Source organism: Microtus ochrogaster, chromosome 4, assembly GCF_000317375.1.
Source record: "Microtus ochrogaster isolate Prairie Vole_2 chromosome 4, MicOch1.0, whole genome shotgun sequence".
Lineage (NCBI taxonomy): Eukaryota > Metazoa > Chordata > Mammalia > Rodentia > Cricetidae > Microtus > Microtus ochrogaster.
The window spans coordinates 50,112,850-50,136,745 of record NC_022011.1 but is presented as its reverse complement, the minus strand read 5'-3'; the positions used below and the strand labels follow the sequence as shown (position 1 = coordinate 50,136,745).

General features: G+C 52.6%; 1 protein-coding gene across 1 annotated transcript in view; it reads left to right on the top strand.

Annotated features, from left to right (window-relative positions):
• Adamtsl2 (ADAMTS like 2) overlaps positions 1-23,896 on the top strand; it is a 32,286-nt gene that overhangs the window by 5,402 nt on the left and 2,988 nt on the right. The window contains exons 6-17 of the mRNA XM_005346218.3: positions 4-149; positions 274-397; positions 3,272-3,352; positions 5,643-5,818; positions 9,223-9,580; positions 11,161-11,533; positions 15,900-15,997; positions 18,817-18,943; positions 20,257-20,470; positions 20,554-20,709; positions 21,297-21,467; positions 22,172-22,348. Of these exons, the coding sequence (XP_005346275.1) occupies positions 4-149; positions 274-397; positions 3,272-3,352; positions 5,643-5,818; positions 9,223-9,580; positions 11,161-11,533; positions 15,900-15,997; positions 18,817-18,943; positions 20,257-20,470; positions 20,554-20,709; positions 21,297-21,467; positions 22,172-22,348 (2,201 nt within the window). The remainder of the gene's footprint in view (positions 1-3; positions 150-273; positions 398-3,271; positions 3,353-5,642; positions 5,819-9,222; positions 9,581-11,160; positions 11,534-15,899; positions 15,998-18,816; positions 18,944-20,256; positions 20,471-20,553; positions 20,710-21,296; positions 21,468-22,171; positions 22,349-23,896) is intronic.

Here is a 23,896-nt window from a genome sequence, read left to right as displayed (position 1 = left end):
CAGATGACTACGTCCACATCTCCAGTAAGCCATGCGATCTGCACTGTACCACTGTGGACGGCCAGCGGCAGCTCATGGTGCCCGCCCGCGACGGCACTTCCTGCAAGCTCACCGACCTGAGAGGGGTTTGCGTGTCTGGAAAATGTGAGGTTGTTAAACATTGTACCAAAAGTATAGCCGTTCTCACTGCGCTGGCCACCCTGCCTGTCAGAGGCAGAGGCGCCCCTGTGCCAGTCCCAGTGCCCCAGCGGCCTCTCCCCTTGCTTCTTGCAGCCCATTGGCTGTGACGGAGTGCTCTTCTCCACCCACACGCTGGACAAGTGCGGTGTCTGCCAGGGGGACGGGAGCAGCTGCACCCACGTGACGGGCAACTACCGGAAGGGCAACAATCATCTTGGTAAGAGCGGGTGTGGCAGCCTGAGTGGTGTAGCCCTGCATCCCACCTGCCAGGTAGGTGTCCTATCCTGGGTCCTCTCCGTCTCTGCCCAGGCCCAGGCAGAGGTGTAAGGCTCCTTCCTGCTGGCCATAAAAAGGGGCTCTTTACATCACCTGCACACCACTGGACACAGTATGGGATCACATGTGACCTTTGAGGCAGTCTTCAGGGAGGACGGAATGGGGAAACTGAGGCATGAGTCTTGGAGTGTGTGGGACTTGACTCTGGACGTGCTGGCTTCAGGGCTCAGACTGAGACTCCTCTCTCTAGTGCTGTGTTTAATGACCTGGTGTTTGCGTCTGACCCTCATGTTTGGGATCCACGCGTGAGACAGACCTTCATGTATCACTTGTGATAGCCAGTGCACTACAGAATGCATTTCTGTGTCCCAAGAACTGTGTGTGGAGTCAAACTAAGTTATTATGAAGGAAGGGAGGGCAACTTGAAATCCACTTAGCAGATGGGGAAACTGAGGCTCAGTGTGGGAATTGAAGGCTCAAGTTCTCCCAGGGAGGCAAGGGAGTCCTACTGAGACCCCTGGAGGGCCCACGAAGCCAAGAAGTCTTGTTTGCCCCCACATGAGAGGTGATCGCAGAATCAGTATGGGCTCCAGGAGTCCCTGCAGGAGGCCACCAAGAATGAAGCACCAGTATAGGGCGAAGGGAGGAGATTGACGAAGGAGGCGTGGGCACAGCAGCTGCTTGCGTGTACGGAGTTGAATCTGCATGCCAACTGTCTCCCTAGTGTGGTGGGCAGATGCTCTTTCTTTGGAGGCCTGCAAAAGGTGAAGTGTGGCAAAGCTGGGCTGTTCCTCTGTCCCCTGCTTCTTTCCACACGCCTGCTCACAACTTTCTGCTGGACTCGAGGCAGAGATGGAGTCAGGGGTCAGAGGTCAGAGGTCAGGCAGTGCCTCTCCTTTAGAGCACTCAGCTCATGTCAGATGCCACAAAGCCCACCAGTCAGGGCCTGTGCTCTGGGTGATGCTGTCTCTGGAGAGGCTGAGGTTGAAGTAAGAATGATCCCTCTTATGCTGCTGAGTGTTTCCCAACCAGGCACAGAGCCAGGTCTGGCCAGCATTAACTCATCCACATCTGGGGACATCGCTATAAGGCAGCTGCTGCTACTGGTGCCCAAAGCTACAGAGAAAGCAACGGGCTACGGTGACCTGAGTCTAAGGCCCTGGGTCTCAAACCTGGGAAGCTGGGCCCTGGGTCCTAGCTACAGAACCACATGTCTGCCTTGAAAGATCTGGGCTCCCTAACCATATTCAAGGCCAGGCCGTGTCCTGAAGCTCATGGGAGTCAAGCGCTAACTGCTCAGGAGTCTTGTGGACCACTTGCTAATTTAAAAATTAAAGCCAGGTGGAAGGCCGTGGGCTGATAGGAGTTCATCAGGAGGGCTCTGTCTTCACCCAGAAGCTCCCTCAGACTCCCATCCCTTCGTTCTGAGGCTGGCTGTGGTCGGGGGTGGGAGCTCTCCCTTGGGTGCTGTGGGCCTCGCCCCGTACACTCAGCTCATCCGCGCATTGGGTTTGTTGGCACCCTGTGGGGCTCTTGGTGTGTTGCCTGTTGTCAGCCCCTGTCGGCCAAAAATTAAAGCCAGATGATGGTGTGTGCCTGTAATCCCAGCACTTGGGAGGCAGAGGCAGGAAGATCACTGCAAGTTTGAGGCTGCCTTGTTTTGCACAGCAAATTCTAGGCCAGTCAGGGTCACATAGAGAGACCCTGTCTCAGCAAAGTGACCACTTCCCAGTCCTTAAGCCTCAATCGGCATTTTGTCTTATGGCCATGCCATCATGAACCTCTTTCCTGCTTTCTGCCTGGAGACACCACGTGAACAATGCACCCTTCAGCAGCTACACTGGGGCAGTGTGCAGCACAAAAACAGCTCAGTGCTGCAAACCAGAGCCCCTCACCCCTGCTTCTCAAGGAGCCCCATGTGAGACTGTCTCAGAGCAGGCTCCTCAAGGACCCATAGAGGAGGGGTCGGGTCAGGGACCAGGCGGGAACATCTGGCCCTCAGCGGCTTGAGTGTGGCCTCTGCGGCCTTCTGCAGGGAATTTAGGATAGGAACACCAACTCTATGAAACCATGTCCTGAGATCCCTCTCATCTCCCAGGAGATGGTTCTGTTCTTTTTAACTCTTTTCTGCCGGGACCCTCTCCACCAGCAGCTGTGGCTCTTTGTCCCTGCCTCCACTCCTGCTTCCTGTTGTACTTGGAATTGTCTATGACTGTCTCCCCACTATTGCAAGGCCTGGGTGATGGGGTCTGAAACGGCCGGCAGCGCCTCTTACAGCCCAGGCCTGTAGACAGTAGCTGCTCTTGCAGGGTGGTCGGCTTCTATCTGAAGAGCTGGTACCCACTCTCTTTGTGTGGATGCATCAAGCCTTGGCCATCAACAAGATGTTCTGAGAAGATGCGAGTTGACAATAACCATGTGTTGACATAGTTCTGGGGTCCGTGTCTCTGGACTAGATGAGAAAATGGAGGCCAAAGGTCTCTCAGGTGATAAAGTAGAACATGATCTATGTCTGTAGACTTCAGCATGTTTAAAGTCTCTGCAGTCCACTGTGTCCCTTGTTGGGGGAGGGGCAGGCCAATGGTCTTGGTGGAAGAGGGTCAGCTTCCTGGACAACATGAGCAGTTCAACAGGACTAGGTGAGATCGCACACCTATGGCTGGGACAGCCGCTAGGCGGACTGGTGCCCCTTACCTCTCCAGAGCCCACAGACGGCACTGACACCCAGGAGTAGCTTTGCAGGGGACAAACGGCAGCTCCCTGCTGCAGCATCCTGCCTTCCCTGGCTTTGCTCACAGATGTTCCTATTCTCCAGGTTACTCTTTGGTGACCCATATCCCAGCAGGGGCCCGAGACATCCAGATTGTGGAGAGGAAGAAGTCAGCAGACGTGCTGGGTAAGTAGGTGGAACTGGGTGTGTGTGCGTGGATGGATGGGGAATGACACCTGAACTTTGACCTCTATCTGGAGAGTGGGACAGTCAAATGCAGGGCGCAGCTATGGAGGCCAGAGAAACAGCTTACTTCACCCCTGTGTGGAAGGTCCTTGTCCTTAAAGGTGCTAAACAAGAGACAGGGTTTGACATCAGGTAGTAAGCTCCCCATCACTAGGGAACCTGGCCCAGACAGAATCCAGGAAGCCAGAGGTAGGGTCTATCAAGAAGTGAGTCACAGGGCTGAGAGCTGGGTGGCCAGTCCAAGGCCATGAGCTGCTGAGGAAGGATTTAATCACAGATCTATCTGAGACGCCATGCTGACTGTGCCCAGTTCCCTGTGAGAGGTGGCACTCTAGAGTAGAAATGGCGACCTTGGGCATTCTGGAAATAGTGACCAGTGATGAAGCCCCATCTTGATGACAGCCTTTGCATGGGTAGTGGGTGAAGCTGGACTGTTGGCATGGACTAGTGGCTGAAGCCCCATATGGGCAGGTACCAGTACCTACAAGCCATTCTGCCCTTGGCTCGGCCCTGTATGAGACAGATCTGGGGCCCAGCCTAACTAAGAGAAGTTCTCTGAAACGAACTTAGTCTTGATACTGTGTCCTGTCACCCACTTGACTTCCCATCCCACACCTCAAGGAGCTGAGCATGACAGAGCTCTCTACTCCAGGGATGTAGAGAAGGAGAGGTGTTCTGAAGATCCTCAGGTTGAGCCCAGCACCAGGCTCTCTTGCCTCCTGTCAGGCTCTGAGAGCATTTGAAGGCCCAATCCCAGCAAGTTTGCACATGGCTGGCCCCAGGCCTACACTGCTGGGGACATCTGTGGGTTGAGCAGGGAGAGCCGGGCCTCCAGCCAGGCCGGTGGCTCTGCTGTCTGCGAGCTCACTAGGACTGCAGGGAGGCCGGGAGACGTTGTGTTCTCTGAGCTGGCTGCAAGGCTCTCATTCTTGAGGCAGACACTGGAAATACCAAGGGCTGGGAAAGCCACAGGAAGGAAGGTCCTCGCTGTCAGGAAACAGGTTTTGGATGTGGGCCTTGAGCTGAACCCTGGGCGCAGATCTGGAAGCTGAGCCAGGACAACCAGGCCCCAGCCGGACTTGGACTTGACGCTGTGTTCTGACGTTATTACGTTAAGGGTATTTTTCAGACACGTCCTGCTTGTTGCGTCTGCCTGATAATAAATTAATTGCCCCGGCTCCTCTGCTCGGATTGCATCAGGGCCTTTGGAAACAGCGCTCGCTCCTCTGGCGGGCCAGTTCCTGGAACCGGCGTTAAGGACACCCTCTAGAAGACAGAATGTCCCCCCAGTGCTGAGGCTGCCTCCTCCCTTTCTTCCCCAGCTCTGGAGGCTCAGAGGACCTTTGCTTAATCCCCATAGCTTCTGGAAAGGCTAGCTTCCAGGCTGGTGTTTGGCCCTGGCCAGTGGGGAGATGGGCTGTTGGGGTGTCATGGGCATATTCCTTTCTGAACCCAGCTTTCAGTGGCTTCCAGCCAGGTCCTGAAAGTACCCAGTCATATCTGCCCAAGGGAGGTGGTGACAGGTGTGTCCAGGTTCTGCTCTTGCCTGATTGGCTTCCCAGTAGGTGTTAACCCAGCAGAGCGGACAGATTAATTGGGTAACTGAATGCCATTGTTTCTACTAAGAAGGGCAGGGCTGGTCATCTTGGGGTGGTCCAGGAAAAGACTTCTGAAAGCCAGGCTGGGCTACAGTGTCAGTCACAGTGGGTCCTGGATGAGGCTCTGAGACCCTTCCTCAGCTGAGGGACTCGAGTTGGTCCCACAACCAGGGTCCCAGTCAGGCTGTGCCGTCTAGTCTAGTATCTGGCTGGTACCTGTTGTTCACAGTCGCAGACCCTCCTGGTCCAGACTGGCCACTTGGCTATGGCGCTAGCTCATTACCTTGCAATCCCTTTGGCCCATCTGAGGCAGCCAGAAGGGCAGGGCCAGCCTTCCCTGTTGGCTCTTCCAACTACCCAGACTGGCCTGTGGTTGTTTGTTTTAGACTGATAGGAAAGTGTGTTTGTGTCTCTTAGGCCCTCACTGGCTAGGGCCACATGCTGGCCCCAGGCAGAGTGTCTGTCTGATTCCCTGTGACATTGAATTTCCTGTCTTTGGGTCATTTTGGAGAGGGAAGGCAAGGCTGGCCACCATTCTTGGAACCTGTGTGCTGGCTCCTCCCTGTGTCTCTCTCCTTTCTGCTCAGCCTGTCTAGCCCATGCGACGCAGTGATTTTTTTTTTCTCTTCCAGCTCTTGCAGACGAAGCTGGCTTCTACTTCTTTAATGGCAACTACAAGGTGGACAGCCCCAAGAACTTCAACATTGCTGGTACAGTGGTCAAATACCGCCGGCCCATGGATGTCTATGAGACTGGCATTGAGTACATTGTGGCACAGGGACCCACCAACCAGGGCCTGAATGTCATGGTGCGTGTGCCACAGGCTTCAGGGCCAGTAAGGGTTGTGGGCACTGACTTCCCAGAATCCAGCTACAGGTTGGGGCTTGAGGACCCTGAGCGCATTATCAGTATTGTTGCAGCCTGGGAGGGTGGCGGTGTGTGTACAGGGCTTGTTCATTCATTCCATCTATTCACTGATCACTTTCTCATTCATTCATTCACTCAGATTTTAACTCACTTACTTCATTTCCCATTGATTCATTAATTCATCTATCCATCCACTTGCTTACTTTCTTTTTCATTCATTCATTCATTCATTCATTCATTCATCCAATCAGCACTACCTGCTCTGTTAGCTCGTTCTGTGGTCATTGGGAACCTCGCCGGAAGCTAAGGACAGGTGGCTGGAACCACTTCCCATGTTTCAGTTGGCTCTCTATGTCCCTTAGGTTCATCCTGCCTCCAATGGTACTGCAGTGTTTTCGTTGCTCATGGCCCCTTTCCCCCTTGGATTCTCAGTGCCCTGAGCAGCAGGCAGGGTGGAGTTGGGACCTCATGTTTTGCCGCAGCTGGCATCAGGAAATGCAAGTCACTGCAGTACCAGCATAGTGTCTTGTAGAATGGTCCTGTTGTTTTGAATTACATGGGACTGGATCCCAGCTGTGTATGTTGGCTATAATCCACCCAGGTAGATGGAAGCGGCTCTTGGAGGACTAGAAGGAGACCATTTACCACACCAGGACCAAATATGCTCAACCCAAGGCCATGTTAATTTTCTCTAGAAAAGTCAGCACACCTGCCATAAACCTGAGTATCTGATGCTTGGTTGAGCCTACAGCACTCAACTGGGCTCTGATGACAGGTCACTGAAGTCATTTCAGTACTATCAGGGCCATGTGAGCTGTGGGGCTGAATGTGGGCTATGCTTCCTACTCCTTTGTCCTTGAGGTCATGATGCATGGCATGGACATTTATGACAGCCCAGGAATCAATGGTGTCTCAGATTTGCTCTCTTGGATATGTCAAGTGTGTCAACTTAGCACTGTCTATCGCTTATTCACTCGGGTATGAGGGACCCAGTGAACACACGGCTAGCCAAGACCTGTGCCATCTTCTGGTCATCACTTATCCAAATGCTTGCAATGAGGACAAAAGTCAGTGGTGGTTAGGGTCCATGGTCAACAGTGACAACTTAGACCTGGTTCCAGAATGTCCAGCCTTCTCTCTGGGCAACAGTTGAGTTAGTATACAGCTGTTGGCCATTTAGAGGAGAACCGTGGGTCCCTCCCTTGGAGAGTGGATTCTGAGTCTAGAAACTGGTTCAATAAATGGGGGCAAGGGTCATAACCTTGCCTGGACAGCTGCTTCTGCCTCCTCCTCTGGTTTAACCTGTGTCAATCAAGAAGGACCTTTGTGGGCCCATTTGTCCATCCTCAAAGTGTGGGTGTGGCATTTTGTCTTTTGTTAGCCATGTCTCTGTGTCTTGTTACTCTTACTGAGTGACACAGAGATACTGAATCTGACTTGTGATTGGGGCATGTCTGGGTGTCTGGGGTGGGGCATGAATGCATTGGGACGTCACAGGAAGACTTCAGGTGCCTTCTTCATTAGCCTTATTCTCTTGAGACAGGCTCTCTCACTGACCCTGAAGTTCATTGTTTGCATTAGGTTGGTTAGCTAGCAGGCTCCAGGGATCTGCCTATCTCTGTTCTCTGACGGCAGTGTTACAGGAGCACCCAGCTGTTACGTGGATGTTGGGATTTTAAACTCAGGCACCTATGCTTGCATAGCATGTACACTTACCTATTGAGCCATCTGTCCAGCCCCTCTGTTACTGTTTTCTTTTTTTTAGGATGTATTTTTTTATATTATATATACAGTGTTCTGTCTGCATGTATGCCTGCACTCCAGAAGAGGGCATCCAATCTTATTATGGATGGTTGTGAGCCACCATGTGGTTGCTGGGAATTGAACACAGGACCTCTGGAAGAGCAGCCAGTGCTCTTAGCTTCTGAGCCATCTCTCCAGCCCTGTTACTGTTTTTTTGTTGCTTACCTTTATCAATTCATAGCCTGCTCATATCTACAACTGCTGGGGAGTTCAGAACTTGTCAACCCCACTTGCCACCAGCCCTGTCATGTGAGAATGTACCACTCTGTCCCTCTAAATGACACTGATGTCACTTGGCCACCCCTGAGTGAACAGAACATGAATTGCCTGTTCTTGAATCACTCCCCTTGCGTCTGCCCTGTGTGGGCCTCACTCAGTCCACCCTCCCTCTTAGCAGGCCAGCATGTTATTCCAGAGTGTAAGAACACTCTTCAAGGGTCTGCCCTGGTCCCGAAAGCCCAGCAGGAACCGCTGATTCTCTAGGACTTCCCTGCTGGATGGAGAACATGCCTTTACCAGACCCTTTGGCCTGGCACTCAGGGGAAGACCAAGGTTAGGAAGGGAAGCTTTTCATGCCATTTCTTCTAAGACAGCTTTAAATGCTGAGGAAGAACTGTTCCTTCCCAGTCCCAGACCATTCAGGACATTTGAGATTTCAAGCATTTCCAAGCATCTTGACCCAGATCTTTTCTTTGTGGTGGGTCCCACTGACCCAGCCTGACTCTGTCTGGTGCAGCAGTCCCAGCAGGGTGAAGCGCTGACCTGGATTTTCCCTCTTCCACCTTTTCTTCCCTGAAGCTTTAGGCATCAGAGTTTCTTGACCACACCTGCAGCCATCTGGTTAGCTTGAAATGACGCTGGTTCTCTTTGCCATCTTGTTCCAATGGAGCGCCTTCCCTAGTCCCTGCTCCTGTCCCCAGCCACCCTTGAGATATCCCAGTGGTGCCATTCATGCCCCGGTGTCCCGTTATGGCTTACCCTGGCACTGCTTAGCTTTCTGCGGTCTGTTCCTTGTCACCCTTTCAGGGTCCTTGTGTGCCATTTCTTCAGCTCTATGGCCCCATGAGCAGCTAGTCCCACTGCCAAATCCACTCCTGCCAGCCTCCGGATCTTAGGATAGCGACTCTGAACGAAGGCTTTGAAGTCTGTCTAGGGGAGAGGTCACACTGGCTTGTGGTCTCTACAGAGGCTTTGACTATCTCCGGGAGCTCCATGACTGCGCTGATCCGTTAATGCTGTCCCGAATGGAGGCATAGTCTGGGTTCTAAACCTCATCAGCTGCTCTAGGAGTCCTGGGCAGATGCAATGAGACCAGTGCTATTCGGATTGCTGACCCGAGATGGCAGTGACATGCAATGTGTCCCCTTTTCCCTGTCTCTGAGCACAGCTGCCCTAGGACGAAAGCAAGATGCCGTATTCTCTCAGGTGTGATTCCCTGGGACGGACTCAGCCGTAATCAGGACCACTTTTTGTCTCAGGAGGATTTTGCTGCTAAGCAGGGGCAAGGAAAGAAGCCAGGTCTCACCTCTTCTCCCTCCCCAGGTGTGGAACCAGAATGGCAAGAGCCCCTCGATCACCTTCGAGTACACGTTGCTGCAGCCACCACACATGCACCACCTGCAGCCTGTCTATTATAGCTTCTCCGAGCCAGCCTCCGAGAGCACCGAGAGCACCGAAGGCCAGGAGCTGGACGGCGCCAGGCTGCTGGGCTTCATGCAGCACAATGGCTCACTCTACCGCCCGGCTTCCTCCGAGAGGCTGGGCCTGAATAACCAGCTGTTTCAGCCTCCAGCCCCTGGAGTGGAGCTGGGCCCAGGCGGAGGCCAGGAGACCAACGAGGTGTGCAAGCGAGCCAGCGGTGGGGTCTGTGAGGGACCTCCCAGGGGCAAGGGCTTCCAAGGTGAGAAAGAGGAAGAGTGGATATGGGAAAGGCCAGGGCTCCCCAGGTACAGAGGCCTCGAGTGAGGAGTGTCGGTTCCCTTTGAAGTCTGCAGAAGAGGCTAGAGAGAATTGCCAGTTGCTTGCATACTCTCTGGGCAAGCACAGTGTGAAGTCTGAGCTATACAGTCATAGCTTGTGACCTGCAGATTGATTCTAGCACAGTGTGAAGTCTGAGCTATACGGTCATAGCTTGTGACCTGCAGATTGATTATAGACTCATCTTGGATACAGAAATTCTCAGCTTCTCAAATCCCTGTCCACAATGGTGTGCTTGCTTAGAACCCAGACTATCCTCCATGTACCAGTGATCATCACAGCTGACCTAGATGCAGTGTGTGTGCCGTGGGTAGTGATGACACCAGGTGATGGCAAGGTGATACATGACAGGCGCTATGCATCAATGGATTAGTTACCTGTCTTGTTTCTGTAACAAAATACGCGAGAAAAGCAGCTCCAGGAAGGAAGGTTTTCTTTTGGCTCACAATTCCGGAGATACAGTCCATCATGGCGGCAGAAGCTTGAGGCAGCTGGTCACATTGCATCTGCAGACGGAGCAGAGAGAGGTAGAAGTTGGTGTTCACGATCTCCTTTTACATGGGATGGTGCTGCCCACAGTTTTGGTGGGTCTTCCCTGCTCCATCGGCCTAATCTAGAAAACTCCTCATAGACAAGTGCAGAAGACTGTCTCCTTGGCATCTCTAGAGCCTGTCAAGCTGACAGTCAATATTAACTGTCAAAATCACTTCAGCATAGATGCAATTCTTTTTCCTCCTCCCCCTCCTCCCCTCTTTCTCCTCCTCTTCCATTTCCTTTTCCTTCTTAAGACAGGATCTCGATGGAACTTGCCACATAGACTAGACCAGACTGGTCTCAAATTCATAGAGAACCATCTGTCTCTGCCTCCTCATTGCTGGGATTAAAGCATGCACCACCAGACCCAGTCAGTACGCAATTCTCTTTTCAAAACATTTTGGTCCTTCACTCTCTGATTCTGAGGATGTAGACCCCATAGCTACAGAGGAAGAAGAGTGAGCTTAGAGAGGAGGTAACCTGTCAGCTCTTCCACCCAGTGGAACTGGAGGTCAAAAGCAGCCACTCCATGGCTCCATTGGATAGCACTGGGCACCGGGAAATAGATATTGCTCGTGGCCCCAGGTGTGTTGCCTCTCTCCTGAACTGGACTTCTTGAGGTTTACGTGTCCATGTTCTCTCTCTTTAGGCAGGTGCCAGTCATAAATTGAGGGCCCGCCCTATATTCAGGTTAATTTATTTCATGAGCCCATAAAGATCCTCTTTCCAAATCAGATCTTAGGTTGAGCTTCCAGCTGAGCCTGGTCTCTGGGGACACTGCCCAACTGTCTGCCATGGCCATTGGGTTTCCCATCACTTGATGTTGGCCAACTGTGTCTGATGGAGTAGAGCCTGGGAGTCATCCTCATTACGTAACTCACCTGCCACACACAGGAATGTGGAGGAGGAGGGGCAACAAAGATCAACACAATAGCAGCTATGGATGTTGAAACACCCGTCTCTCTGCAGACCGCAATGCCACTGGGATGGCTCTCTCAGGGGACAAGGATGACCGGGAGGTCGATGCGCGTTTCCCCTCCCAGGAGCTTCTCTCAGCCAACGCCATCTCCGACCGGCTGCTGGGCACAGGCTCTGACTCTGAAGAGTTCTCTCTCAATGAGACCATCAACAGCATCTTTGCCCAGGGCACCCCCAGAAGCTCCCCAGCTGAGAGCTTCTATGTGGACTATGAGGAGAACGAGGGGCCTGCTACCTACCTGGTCAACGGGTCTTACCTGGAGCTGAATAGTGACAGGATCAACAACACCTCCTCTGAGGCCCCATTCCCCAACACCAGTGCCAGCCTCCCTACCTTGGCTGGGAACAGGACTCACAAGGCAAGGTAAAAGGCTCTTCCCCTTGCCCCATCTTAGCGCCGATGGAGTAGGAGTCATTACAGGGGGGGTCTGGCTGGAAGGTGCAGGGACCTGGAGGCAAGTGGGAGAGAACCACACTTTCAGCCACCCTATAAATCTGACATGAGATTGTGGGCCTGGGCGGTAACATGTCTTTCTGAAAGGTAGATTCATGAAGCTATGACAGCTTCAACTCCTGATGCTGACCATGAGCTGGAACTTGCTGGAGGTACGCTGCTCACAGCTTCCTGATGCATAGGTCAAAGACCCTCGGTGTTAGTTCCTGGGAACTCAGAAGGGGAGGCCATGCCAAGTGCACAGAGCCTACGGATTTGGGGTCCTGGGTTCTATGCCTGGATAGTCATTGAAACATGGCTATCAGGCACAAGATGAGCTCTGCCTGAATGTGTAACCTCAATAGCAGCCTTCACCCCAACCAAACAGAGGATGATAGAGGAACCTGGGGTTCTTTCCCTGACAATGAGACCCTGAATCAAAGTTAGGAGTAGGCTGGAGCTGCTAGCATGGTGGGTCTATGCAGTAAGCCATCATCACAGACAGACAAGAGCTATGGTTGAGAATCAGGTATAGAATCAGGGTTGGGGACACCTGCCTGGAGAGCAAGGCTGGAGATCCACCAAGAGGAGGGCCTGGGGATGCCTGGACAGCCAGGGCTCGGCTGGAGGGGCCTGAAGTCTCATCCTCCTGGGCTAGTGGTGACCCTGGTCCTTCCATGCCCTTACTAGAGAATCTCCCCAGTTACTAAAGTTATTTCTCAGGTGCCTGGGTGTACATCAAGGCTTGTATAAACAGCTAGGGTTAGAATTGTCTGCCTCTGGGGGTGGATGAGGACTGGAGATGGGAACCAGCCCATTAACTTTGTTTTGTTTCCTGGGAACCCACTCAAAATCTTGAGGTGAACTCTATCCTGATGGAGGGAGGCTGAGATCGGGGTTTGATGGGAGATTTGACGGTCACTCTAAGATGACAGAGTTTAGGTCACCTCTCCCACTTGTCTAGGGCTTGAGGGTAGCAGAACTGGAGGTTCTGTTGCTGCCTCTTCTCTCACACTGCCTTCTGAAGTCTTGTTTCCAAGGGCTGGTGCACACCAGGGACCTTGCTGATGACCCCTGACTAGATGGGATTCTGGACTGGCCTCTTACCCTGACCTTGGCACCATCAAAGTTTCTAGGGGACTCTGCCTGGTTTGGAGGACCCACAGACTGGCAAGGAAAGACAGTCTTTTATCCTGGGGGTGAGTGGGGACAGGATCAGGGACACTGAGAGAAGTCACAGACAGTGGTGATGGGCCAGATGGTTTTGAATCAGAAAGGTCTCTCTTTGGGACCCAGCCAGTCTCCCTGGGATGCTGGCTCTCTCTGCATCTTCCTTGGGGACAACAGGCATGATATATATCACAACAAAGGCCTAGAAATGGATGCTCCCAGTTAGTCACTAAGCCTCCAAAGATTAGGGAAGGGACTGCCCAGACACCCACAGCCCAAATGGTGACAGCAACCAGGGCTCTATATAGATTTATCAAGTGGCACCACCTCTCCTTTATTCAGCTGTGATATAGTCTATGTGGGCAGTTGTGTGGCATAGTGAAAGGGCAGGTCATCCCTGGGAGGTGGATGCATCTTCATTCTCTTCTAGGCCTCAACTTCTCTGTCTGTCAAAGGTCTGGTGGCTCAGCAATGCAATGCTTCACAGGCCAAAGTCACATACAAGCTGTTGAGAGCAGGGCAGGGCCCAATCAGGCGTCTCATGTTGTTTGGATCAAGCCTTAGGGACTGTTATTTCCTCCTCCCCACAAGAGGTTTGGATTACCCTGAATGGGTGCTCTAAGCAGGTCCCACTAGAGTGCCCAGGAACCAGAATTTTAAAGTGTCTGTCTCTTCTTATCCTGTCCCTTTAGCCCTGTGGGACATACTGGATTCCCAGAGCCAGTCATTAAAACGGGTTGTCAACACTCGGAAAAGTGTAGCTCAGTTAGATACCCAACCAGCTGCCATCAAAGGATGCTGCTGGTGGGGACCAAAGATGGTCTGGGGAGATAATGGGCTGAGGGAGGCCATAGGGGAAACTACCAAGCCGAAATAGCCACGTCTCGGCGTGTTGTCCAAACACAGGAAGTCAAGTCTGCTCTGGGAGCAGGCAAAATCAAAGGGGCAGCCCAGAAAGGAAGGGCTATTTTCATCTCCTAGAAAGGCTTCAAACAATCCCGGGAGGGGCTGTCACCAGACTCCTTGGGAACAGGCGTCTGAGATGCAGAGGCACACATCCCTCTCTGAGGCCTGGAGCGGGGTAGGAAGAGACTTTCTGGTTCACCTATAAACAGTCATTTCAGAGCTTCTGCTCTCTGGGGATTTCAGGAGCCTGTGTCCCGCCAGGCGCTGGGCAAGAACCCAAAAGCAGTGGCCACCGGTATCTTGGAAACCATCGCGGCCGAGGGCAGGGCCCTTCCAGATTGGGGTGGTGATGGTTTCCAGGCGTCGTGCTTCTTGATACACCTTCCAGCAAGGAAACCTGTTAGATGCTGCCTTGCGATTCAAGCAGCACCCAGCACCCCACACGTGCTGGAGAGTGGGTGTAGACAGCCCCTCCAGAAATACCTTTAAGGCTTAAAATCCAAAGGGTTATTTTGAACCTGGCGGCTAGCTCTTGAGTCAGGGCTGAGTCATGTGGGCTGTGGCTGGGAAGTGTGTAATTATATAAAGATGGAGGAGCGTCTACATCAAGAGCATCTTCTCTCTTTTTGTTCTTGGAAGGAATTTAAGGCTGCAGAAAGCAGTGGCGGGGTGTGTGTAGGGGGCGGACAATTCCAGCGTTGTCTGGGTCAAGCCTTAGGGACTGATTCCTCTCCCCAATTCTTCCCCACTGAGGTGTTTGACCCACCCAAGTTGGTGCTGTAAGTGGGTCCCACTGGGAGCTCAGGTCCAGGATCCCTTTCTTTGAAACGAAGGGTCTTGAATCCCCTCCCTTCGTGTTATAGTTTTGTTTGTAAGCAGGGAAGAGGGCAGAGCTTCCTCTGCATAGAGCCAGGCTCAAGGGTTGGTCTGAGCCCCAGGAGAGGTGGCCCAGGCCCCTGTCTCCTTCCTTTCTGCAGGCACCCTCTCCTGAGAATTCACAGAGCACAGCAGTAAACTCATGACTGAGGCTCCTGTTGGTGGATCATTTCCTGGGTTCTCAGAGCATGGCGTGCTATCGGGGCAGTGCTCATCCTTAAAGCACTCTCTTGGGAGACATGAGCCAATCGGAGCAAAACACAGGCGCAGTTCTCACCCACTTGACTAACAGTCCCGACAGCTGTCCCTACCACAGACTCAGCCAGAATGGCTTTTAGAATGTAATGGCCTATAACACCCACAATCCTCCAGTAGTCCCCAGGAAAGAGACGGTCCATTTAAGAGCTGTAATAGGTGTCAGGGCAGAGCCCTTAGCTAACCCCTCTTAATTCCAAGAGAAGTAGAGTTGGCCCAGGGAGCTGCTATGGGTGGGGCTGGTCCCCCAACTGCTCTTCTTGGCTTTGGGGTTATGAGACTCAGGGGCTATGTTCTTACTTGAGGGGCTAAGTCTTGAAGCAGACACCCTGGGTGGAGGTAATGCAGCAGCAGCCACATCCTCCCCCTGCAGAGTCCCAAATAGCCTGCACAGGGGGTGTTGAGGCTGGTTCAAAGAAGCTAACAGTCCTAACAATACTTGGCTGTGGCCACCAGAGCTCTGGCCAAGAATCATAGCTGTTGGCTGGCCGGCCCCCAGTGTGCCTCTTCCCGTCAGCTGGTCTGTGCAGCCATCACTGACCTGAGCCGCAGTGCGGGACTAGACCACTCTGCCTCCTGCAGCTGGGCTTTGTGAGTTTGAAAACTGGAAGCTGAATGGCTGGTGTCCCCATTCATCAGAGCCCCAGCTGAGGGAGGCAGCTGGGGAAAATTCTGGACCATCTCGGTCCTGAAGAGCCTTCTGGGATTCCTTCTGGGGTGGGAAGAAGGAACCCGCTAACCAGAGTGAGATGTAGCGAGAAGCCCGTGTTGAAGGGCGGTTGCGATGTTGGTGAGATCCTCATTGTTTAGTGTGTCTCTGAAAGAACAGAGTGCCCCCAGGTAGCCTGTTCAGTTCAGTTCCGGAGATGGGAAATGACCTATGTCTGCTCAGTGCCAATATGCGTGTCTCCTTTTGTGTGTGTGTGGTGTTCCAGAGGGTGGGAGTCCTGGTCTTTCAAGAGGGTACTGACTCAAGCCCAGGAAGGTGTGTCTTTAAGGAGAGTGTGTAGCCTCAGAGGGGATCCATCCACCCAAGAATGAAGCCCATACGCATCTAGTTCTCTCACCCCACTCTCTGACCTTGTTTCAGGACCAGACCCAAGGCGCGCAAACAAGGTGTGAGCCCAGCTGACATGTACAGGTGGAAGCTTTCATCCCACGAGCCCTGCAGCGCCACGTGCACCACAGGTACTGAGCCCGGAACCACTGGGCCACCTCGCTGAGTCTACCTTGACAGTGGCTGGGGCTCAGCTAGAGACTCACCCATTCACCTGCAGTCCAAAGTCAACCCCAGGGACCTTGCATGGTTTCTTGATCTGGGAGGTGGAGTGGGATGGCCGGAGCTGGAGGGTCAAAAAACAATCCTCATTCCCACGACATGCAGGATGACAAGCAGGTCCAGGTCTGCCAGACCTAAATATTCTCTGATATCTCAGGAGAGGGGCTCTTCAGAGTAGAGATGAGAACCTTCAGCATTGAGGGTCTGCTCATGTTGGCCCTGCCCCCAGACACACAATGCTGCCCTGTACCTAACAATCTAACAATCTGGAAGCAAACAAACACGTTGGGATAGAGGAGCATTTGGACCATACTGCCTACTGTATAACACACCAGGTTCTCAGCAAACCACACTTATTTCTACCTGTGAAAGGGAATGTACTGTACCGTGGCGAAGGTGTTTGTGGGATGAATGAGAAGAAACCACCTGTCTGGTTTAAATTCAGCCAGTGAGCACTATTGCTACAGACCTGCTGTGGGTTCCAAGGCTGAAGCTGGCCCTAGCCCAGGACCAAGCCAGATGAGCCCTGCAGGGTGCCTTTCATAGGGATGGACTGTCAGGACCAAACTGTATGGCAGGCGCTGTGGCCCTTAACTTCTCAGAGCCTGTCGAAGCTGGGTGTGGGCACGCTATGGATCCTTCGAGCCATCCTGGCTGTGGAGCTCCCCATGTGTTGTGACAGTGGAAACTTTCTGGAGGCTGGGGAGGTGACATCACTTGAGATGTCTCCAGGTTGAGGCAGCCTTGGTGGCAAGGGGCCTGATGAATGAGCCCTGCTAGATGATGCCTCCAGGGACAGCATGAAACTATTGTCTTTCAACACTTCGACAGTGGCCAGGACAGGGAGCAGGGCTGTTCTGGGTTTCCCACAGTGCAGAGCAGGACACGGGAAGGAAGGAAATAGGACAGGCCTGATGCTAGGGAAGGGACGAGGGCTGCCTTAGACAAAGATGTCAGAAGCAGAGAGGCTCCTGTCACCCCAGGAGGCACTGATCCAATTGGGTGACACCAGCAGAAAGGACAGAGAAGGGTCCATACTGTGGACAGTTCACTGCCTCGGCCCCTTCTGGCATAACCTCGTTCATTGTCTGGAAACCACACTGAAGAAGCCAGGCCGTGTAAGTGGGTTTTGCCAGCTGCGGACACACACACAGTCTGCAGATGTTCTGTGGAGTCTTGAGTGCTCCAATTCTCTCTGCTCCCCTCATGCTGAGATCTGTTCTCGAGGCTGTGCTAGGTTGTGGGGCCTGCCTTCTCTCTACCCTGAACTCTTAACTGTAGTTAGGATCTTAAGTTTGTTCTTTTGGAACAGCAATGCTGTTAAGTGGTCCTGGACTCTGCTTGGGACTCGGGGTATGGCTTCTAGACTGTCCCTCAGTCTCCCACAGCACAGCAAAAACTTCCCAGGATCAAGGAAATTGGTGGGACTGTTACTGAGGATGGACATCTGTGGCTAAGAAGTTTTGAGAAGCTCCCTACTCAAGACAGGTGTAAGGAAAAGGTGCAGAGAAAAAAAAATAATATTTTCATCTTGTAGCATTCCTGGAAAGTTCTCATTTTGGAGATTAGCAATCTGGGGTTTTGACAAGTCTGATGGTCCTAAGTGGGTCTTGGATTCTCATCTGAGTGTTTCCATTCCATAACAAGTCAATACATAACCAGGTACTTGGGGCAACCGCAGAAATCCCCAGCCCTGTCTGTACATCCTTGGGTCCCAGAGCTAGTGTCTCTGAGGCCTGAAATGTTCTAAGTAGACCTGGCCAGGAAGCTGTCTCCTCCTCTGGCACACTGAAGACTGCTCAGCCCAGGGTTGGCAAGGGAGGAACCAGTAATTGCAACCTGGCTTGGCCCTCATGGAAAACACACACACACACACACACACACACACACACACACACACACACACACACGGTTTCTTCCCGGACTCTATAGTTCTGTCTAGGGCTGGGATTTGGAGCAGCAAAGGCTGCTGGGTCTCAGATACCCCAGGGAAGGTAGATACACTGAAAACCCTAGGAGGCTCTTCCACACTGGCTTTCCCCAGCCACACACATCCCTGGCACACTTACTTTGAGGGAAGGAGATGCTCAACTTCTAGACAGCCCCATGCAGGTTTGCTCTTAGGTGTAGGAAGTAGGTCCAGGAGGAATAGAGAGACAGGGTAGCCAGGGAATCCATATGGTTAGGAAAAGGCTGGCTGGTGATTTATGTGTGTAACCCTTCCTGTCCCCCAAGTGATTTTAGACTCCAAGAATCCCAGGAAAAGTCATACAGATGGTTAAAGATTTGAAGGTGCTGGTTAGGAGACCTTCAGTAAGAGCTGGGGTACCTAATCTGATATCTGGGGTCAGGGCTGTCAAGGACGGCAGTGGTTTGTTCTTTCTACTTCCTAATGGCTCATCTCTTATAATGGGGTTTATCAGACAAGTGCACATCAGGGTTCATGGCTGCACTTCCTCAGCCTCCATAAGGCTCATCTAGATTTATGGCGGGTGAGCTAGATGCCTGGGCTGGGCAAAGAAAGGAGTCAGAAGTCAGATCCTGAGACTCTGTCCCACAGAGCTTCCCCACATCCAGCTCTGGGTTTTTACCACCCCCAACCCAAGAAACAGATCTCTGAGCGGTCATGTGACCCATCCAAGATCACAAGGCTCACCCATCCGCTGGTATCCAAGGTACTTACTGCTAACCACACAGTTTACAGACCCTTGCCTTGCCCCAAACCTAGGAGTCATGTCCACATACGCCATGTGTGTCCGCTATGATGGTGTGGAGGTGGACGACAGCTACTGCGATGCCCTCACCCGTCCTGAGCCTGTCCACGAATTCTGCGCTGGGAGGGAGTGCCAGCCCAGGTACCTGTCCTCGAGCACCAGGCTGGGTGTCAGAATGAGTGTGTGCGTGCACGTGTGTGTGTGTGTGTATGCATATGTGCGTGTGTGAGTGTGTGTATGTGAGTGTGTGTATGTGTGTATGTGAGTGTGTGTATGTATGTGATTGTGTGTATGTGTGTGCATGTATGTGTGTATGTGTGTGTGAGTATGTGTATGTGTGTGCGTGTACGTGTGTATGTGTGTGAGTGTATGTGTATGTATGTAAGTGTGTGACTGTGTGTGCATGTGTCTATGTGTGTATATGTGAGTGTGTGTATGTATATGTATGTGAGTGTGTAAATGTTTGTGTGTGTGTGTGTGTTATGTGAGTGTGTGAGTGTATGTATGTGAGTGTATGTATGTGAGTGTGTGTGTGTGCATGTGTGTGCATGTGTATGCATGTGTACATGCACTCATGCACACACGAGGCTCTGCTTTGCCTCTGCCGCGGGCTGAGCTGTGGGGCTATGTGGGGAGCACAGCAGAGCACATGGGATAGTCACTGAACACTTTCTACCACGGGGTGTTTTCCACATTACTCTCCACACTAGATCGATATCTCTGTGCTAACTAGGGAAGATTACACCCTGGGATGTGAGTGGGTCCCCATCTTTCTAGCCCCTATGTCTCGTATCTTGTCTTCAAGGCAGAAGCAGAGCCTTGGTGTCACTTCCAAGGAGCCATGTATCTCTGGCTCCCCAACATGCTCACCCTCATTCTTTTCTTCCTGCTACTACATCTGAGCATTTGTTCCTTCCTGGAATAAATGACCACAGAGCTGGCCTGAACTTGATTTAGATTCTTCTCCAAGTGTGTCTTCTCAGAGGACCTGCATGGAGGAACCTGGTCTTTCATAGCCCCACACAGTACAGGGCGCAGACGGGTGGTCATCCTACACACTGGAGATGCCCTGCTCTGAGTACAGAGCTGGACCAGACCTTTGGTTCACTTCCACCATTGCCCACGAAGAATCAGAGTCCATAATGGGCCACAGTCACCTGTGTGACCCAGCAGGGCAAATGAGGCCTGGGGCTCTGGGGCACTGGAGTATGGACCTGAAGGGTGGCAAGTGTGGAAGGGGACAGAAAGAAGGCCTGGAGGTGAGGGTAGGTGAAGTTAGCCAGGTACCCTAAGGCCATGGGCCCTTGCAGGACACTCACCCAACATTCTACTTGGGACTACCTAACACAGGCTTATCATGGGCATAGCCCCCACTGGTTGGTCTTACCTCCTTCCAGTCTGGCTTGGCCTGTGTGATTTGGGGCCACTGAGGGCTTTCCTCGCTCCCGAGGCAGGTGGGAGACCAGCAGCTGGAGCGAGTGCTCACGCACCTGTGGTGAGGGCCATCAGTTCAGGATCGTACGCTGCTGGAAGATGCTGTCTCCCGGCTTCGACAGCTCCGTGTACAGTGACTTGTGCGAGGCCACAGAGGCCGTACGGCCTGAGGAGCGCAAGATATGCCGCAATCCGGCCTGCGGGCCACAGTGGGAGATGTCTGAGTGGTCAGAGGTGAGCGCCTGCCAATGCTGAGGTGGTGGCCTGTGCCCCCGAATGGGTGTGTCAGGATGTCTCTCACCCCGACTTCCTTGCAGTGCACAGCCAAGTGTGGGGAGCGCAGTGTCGTGACCAGAGACATTCGCTGCTCTGAGGATGAGAAACTGTGTGACCCCAACACCAGGCCTGTGGGAGAGAAGAATTGCACAGGGCCTCCCTGTGACCGCCAGTGGACTGTCTCAGACTGGGGACCGGTGAGGGCAGATTCGGGGCATGGGGCTAGGGACGGGACCCTGAATCTGAGGACTCTGCTTTGCTGAGCCTCCGTGTTCTCATCTATCTGTAATAAAGGCATGAGAAGAAAAGCACAATGACACCCCGTCCCCCGCTTCCACTCTTTTAGGAACTCAAACAAGAGCGGACATAACTATCCCATCAATGATGTCTCTCTTTCCACCTCGCCTGACATCTCGCCTTGTCTCTACTTTCTGTCTGCACGTCTTTCCCTGTCTCTGATTCCCCATGTCTCTTTTCCCTCCCAGACTCTTTCTCCATCTGTCTGTCTCACCTGGAACACAGTTGCTCACACGCTAGGAAGGGTCCTCTCCGGTGGTGGGGGCTCAGGTGACCTTTTGAGCTGTGCTTTTCTCCATGTGTGTTTTGCACTGAGCATGTTATTTCTGTAATTAGAACAGAAATGTTATTTAAAAAGCGGTTGCCATGGAAACTGCTTCCCCTACACTGCCCTGGATGCTGTTTCTCTTCCTCGGGGATGATGCAGGTCGGGGGCTTGTGGAATGGCCCCTGATATTCCACTGGCCCCCGCTGTCCTCTCTTGCAGTGTAGTGGAAGCTGTGGGCAGGGCCGTACGATCAGGCACGTGTACTGTAAGACCAGTGATGGACGGGTAGTCCCGGAGTCTCAGTGCCAGATGGAGACAAAGCCTTTGGCCATCCACCCCTGTGGGGATAAGAACTGCCCGGCCCACTGGCTGGCTCAAGACTGGGAGCGGGTGAGTACCCAGGAGCCTGCATAGAGCCTATCTGTGAGTCATGTAGGGGATGGGGGAATTAACCTAAGTGCCAATGGCTGGTTACAATGAGGAATTAATGGCAAACCATGAAGAACAATTGACTAACAATCTGGAAAAAAGCCAAAAAGAAAAGTAGTAAAACCACTTCCGGTCCCCTCTCCCAGCGATGCCCGCAGGTCCCCAGTATCTTCTTACTGGGCCCTGTTCTGGTGAACACAAAGCCAGAGACAGGGTGTACTGGCTGCACACTTTCAGCCTGCAGGCCTTGATGACCTTTTGCTATCACAACCCACTTGTCTTCTGTCCCCACCAGCCCTTGTCACTAACGTGCCATTTCAGGCGATTGTTCTCCGTCAATGGTTTCAGGCGGGCCACTGCTAACTAAATAATCTTGGGCCAAATCGCTTTCTGCAGAATTGATTTTGGCCTAATCATCCTTGGACAAATTACATTAGCCAATTTGTTTCAAAACAGATGGTTTGGGGCCTAATTGCTCTTGATCAGATCCGGATGGGGCCAAATGGTTACCTAACAAAGCGTTTGTCAGCCAATCCCCCAGTCGAAAGAGCTTGTACTTCCCCCAAATATCATTGACCAAACTTTGGCCACCAGAGGTGCTGTGGTCAGGGTTCTGGTTCTCTGGGCTTCTGTCCCACTGACCCATCCTGGCTAACCCCTTTCAGTGCAACACCACCTGTGGGCGTGGCGTGAAAAAGCGGCTGGTTCTCTGCATGGAGCTGGCCAATGGGAAGCCTCAGATGCGCAGTGGTCCCGAGTGTGGGTTATCCAGGAAGCCCCCTGAAGAGAGTACATGCTTCGAGAGACCTTGCTTCAAGTGGTACACGAGCCCCTGGTCAGAGGTGAGTACCCAGCAAGCCCTCCCCTACCCCCAGGCTGCTTTAAACCAGGCCTGAGGTCTGATCCTGCCACAGAACATCCATCTTGGCCCATGTCCGTCAAGCCTCCCTCCAGGTGCTTGTCCCTGGATGCTTCTACATCAACTGGTGGAGAGGCGTCACTACCCAGAAGCCTTTGCTGATCTTACCCCGGTGTTCCTGCAACTCTTTTTGTGGGCCCGTGTGGCTTAAAAATGAGCCTTTTAAGTGTTGTGTTTGATAGCAAGTCTACCTGATATTCTCCAAAGGGTAGTCCAATCCTGGTGGATACAGAGGGTAAGGTTGGCTGAGTCATAGCTAAAGCAAAGATATGAGACTCGGGCATACAAGCGGCAAAATGTGAGTCCTAGGTCAGTGGGCAGAGCAGCAATCTGTCCTGACACAAGCCCGACTGCCTGTTCAGTTCTACAGGCTTCTTAGCATTCTAGGCAGGATAGAGCTGAACCCTCATTCCTGCAGCAGAAATGGAGCCATCACCTGTTGCCACAGAAGTCACTGAGGGCAGCTGTGGCCCAGCACTTGTCCCAAGGTCTCTTTTCCAAGTCACTTACCTAAAGGAAAAAACTGAAGTTGAGAGAGTTTTCCAACCTGGGGCCAGAGTTTAAGGTGTGTTAGACATGGGCTGAGGACTCTGCAAAGGGAAGGAGGTGCAAACCAGTCCATCCCAGGAGTCCAGGGCAAGGAGCCTAGAGTGTGAGTAGCCTCAACCCACAGGTAAGTAATGGGCAGGCAGAGAAGTGTAAGAGGGATGGAAAGGTCCCCTAGCCACGGGGTGGATGTGGCTCCCTTTCTAGTCTCTGACTGGCACAGTGAGGTAACTGCATCTCAGCTGCTCTCCATCCTGCTTGAGAAGTCAGACCACTCCGTGAGGCTCGTCAGCATCCTGAGCCTTCCAAACATCACAGAGGCCATCACCTAGATGTCAGTTCTTATTCATTCATATCAACATCTAGAAGCCGTTTCCACCTCCATGCTGCCCCATAGCAACAGCATCTGCCATATCGTCCCATAGTAACAGTATCGGTCCTGGGCAAGGACATGGGGGGTCCAGAGCCATCTTTAAGCATCCCTGGGCAAGATGAGGGCGGAGCTTCTGTGTCCAAGCTGAGTAACCCGGGGTTTCATGCTGCCTATGGTTTTGATTCCCACATAACTCAACTCTGAATGCTTAGGGGTAGTCGTGGAGTGTCAGATGGGGTCTGGAGCCCAGTGCCTTCATTGTGGGGTACAGCATCCAATACCCCAACACATAGGTCCTCCTTGGGCTCAGTTGCTGAGATATGTGGTTTACAATTCCAAGACTTGAAAGTCCAAGAGCTCCATGGGGTGAGGCCACAGTTGTTGCCCTTCTCAAGCATGGACTTGGGAACTCCAGAGTTCTTCTGGACACACACACATACACACACACACACACACGAGAGAGAGAGAGAGAGAGAGAGAGAGAGAGAGAGAGAGAGAGAGAGAGAGAAAGAGAGAGAGACAGAGACAGAGACAGAGACACAGAGAGAGAGA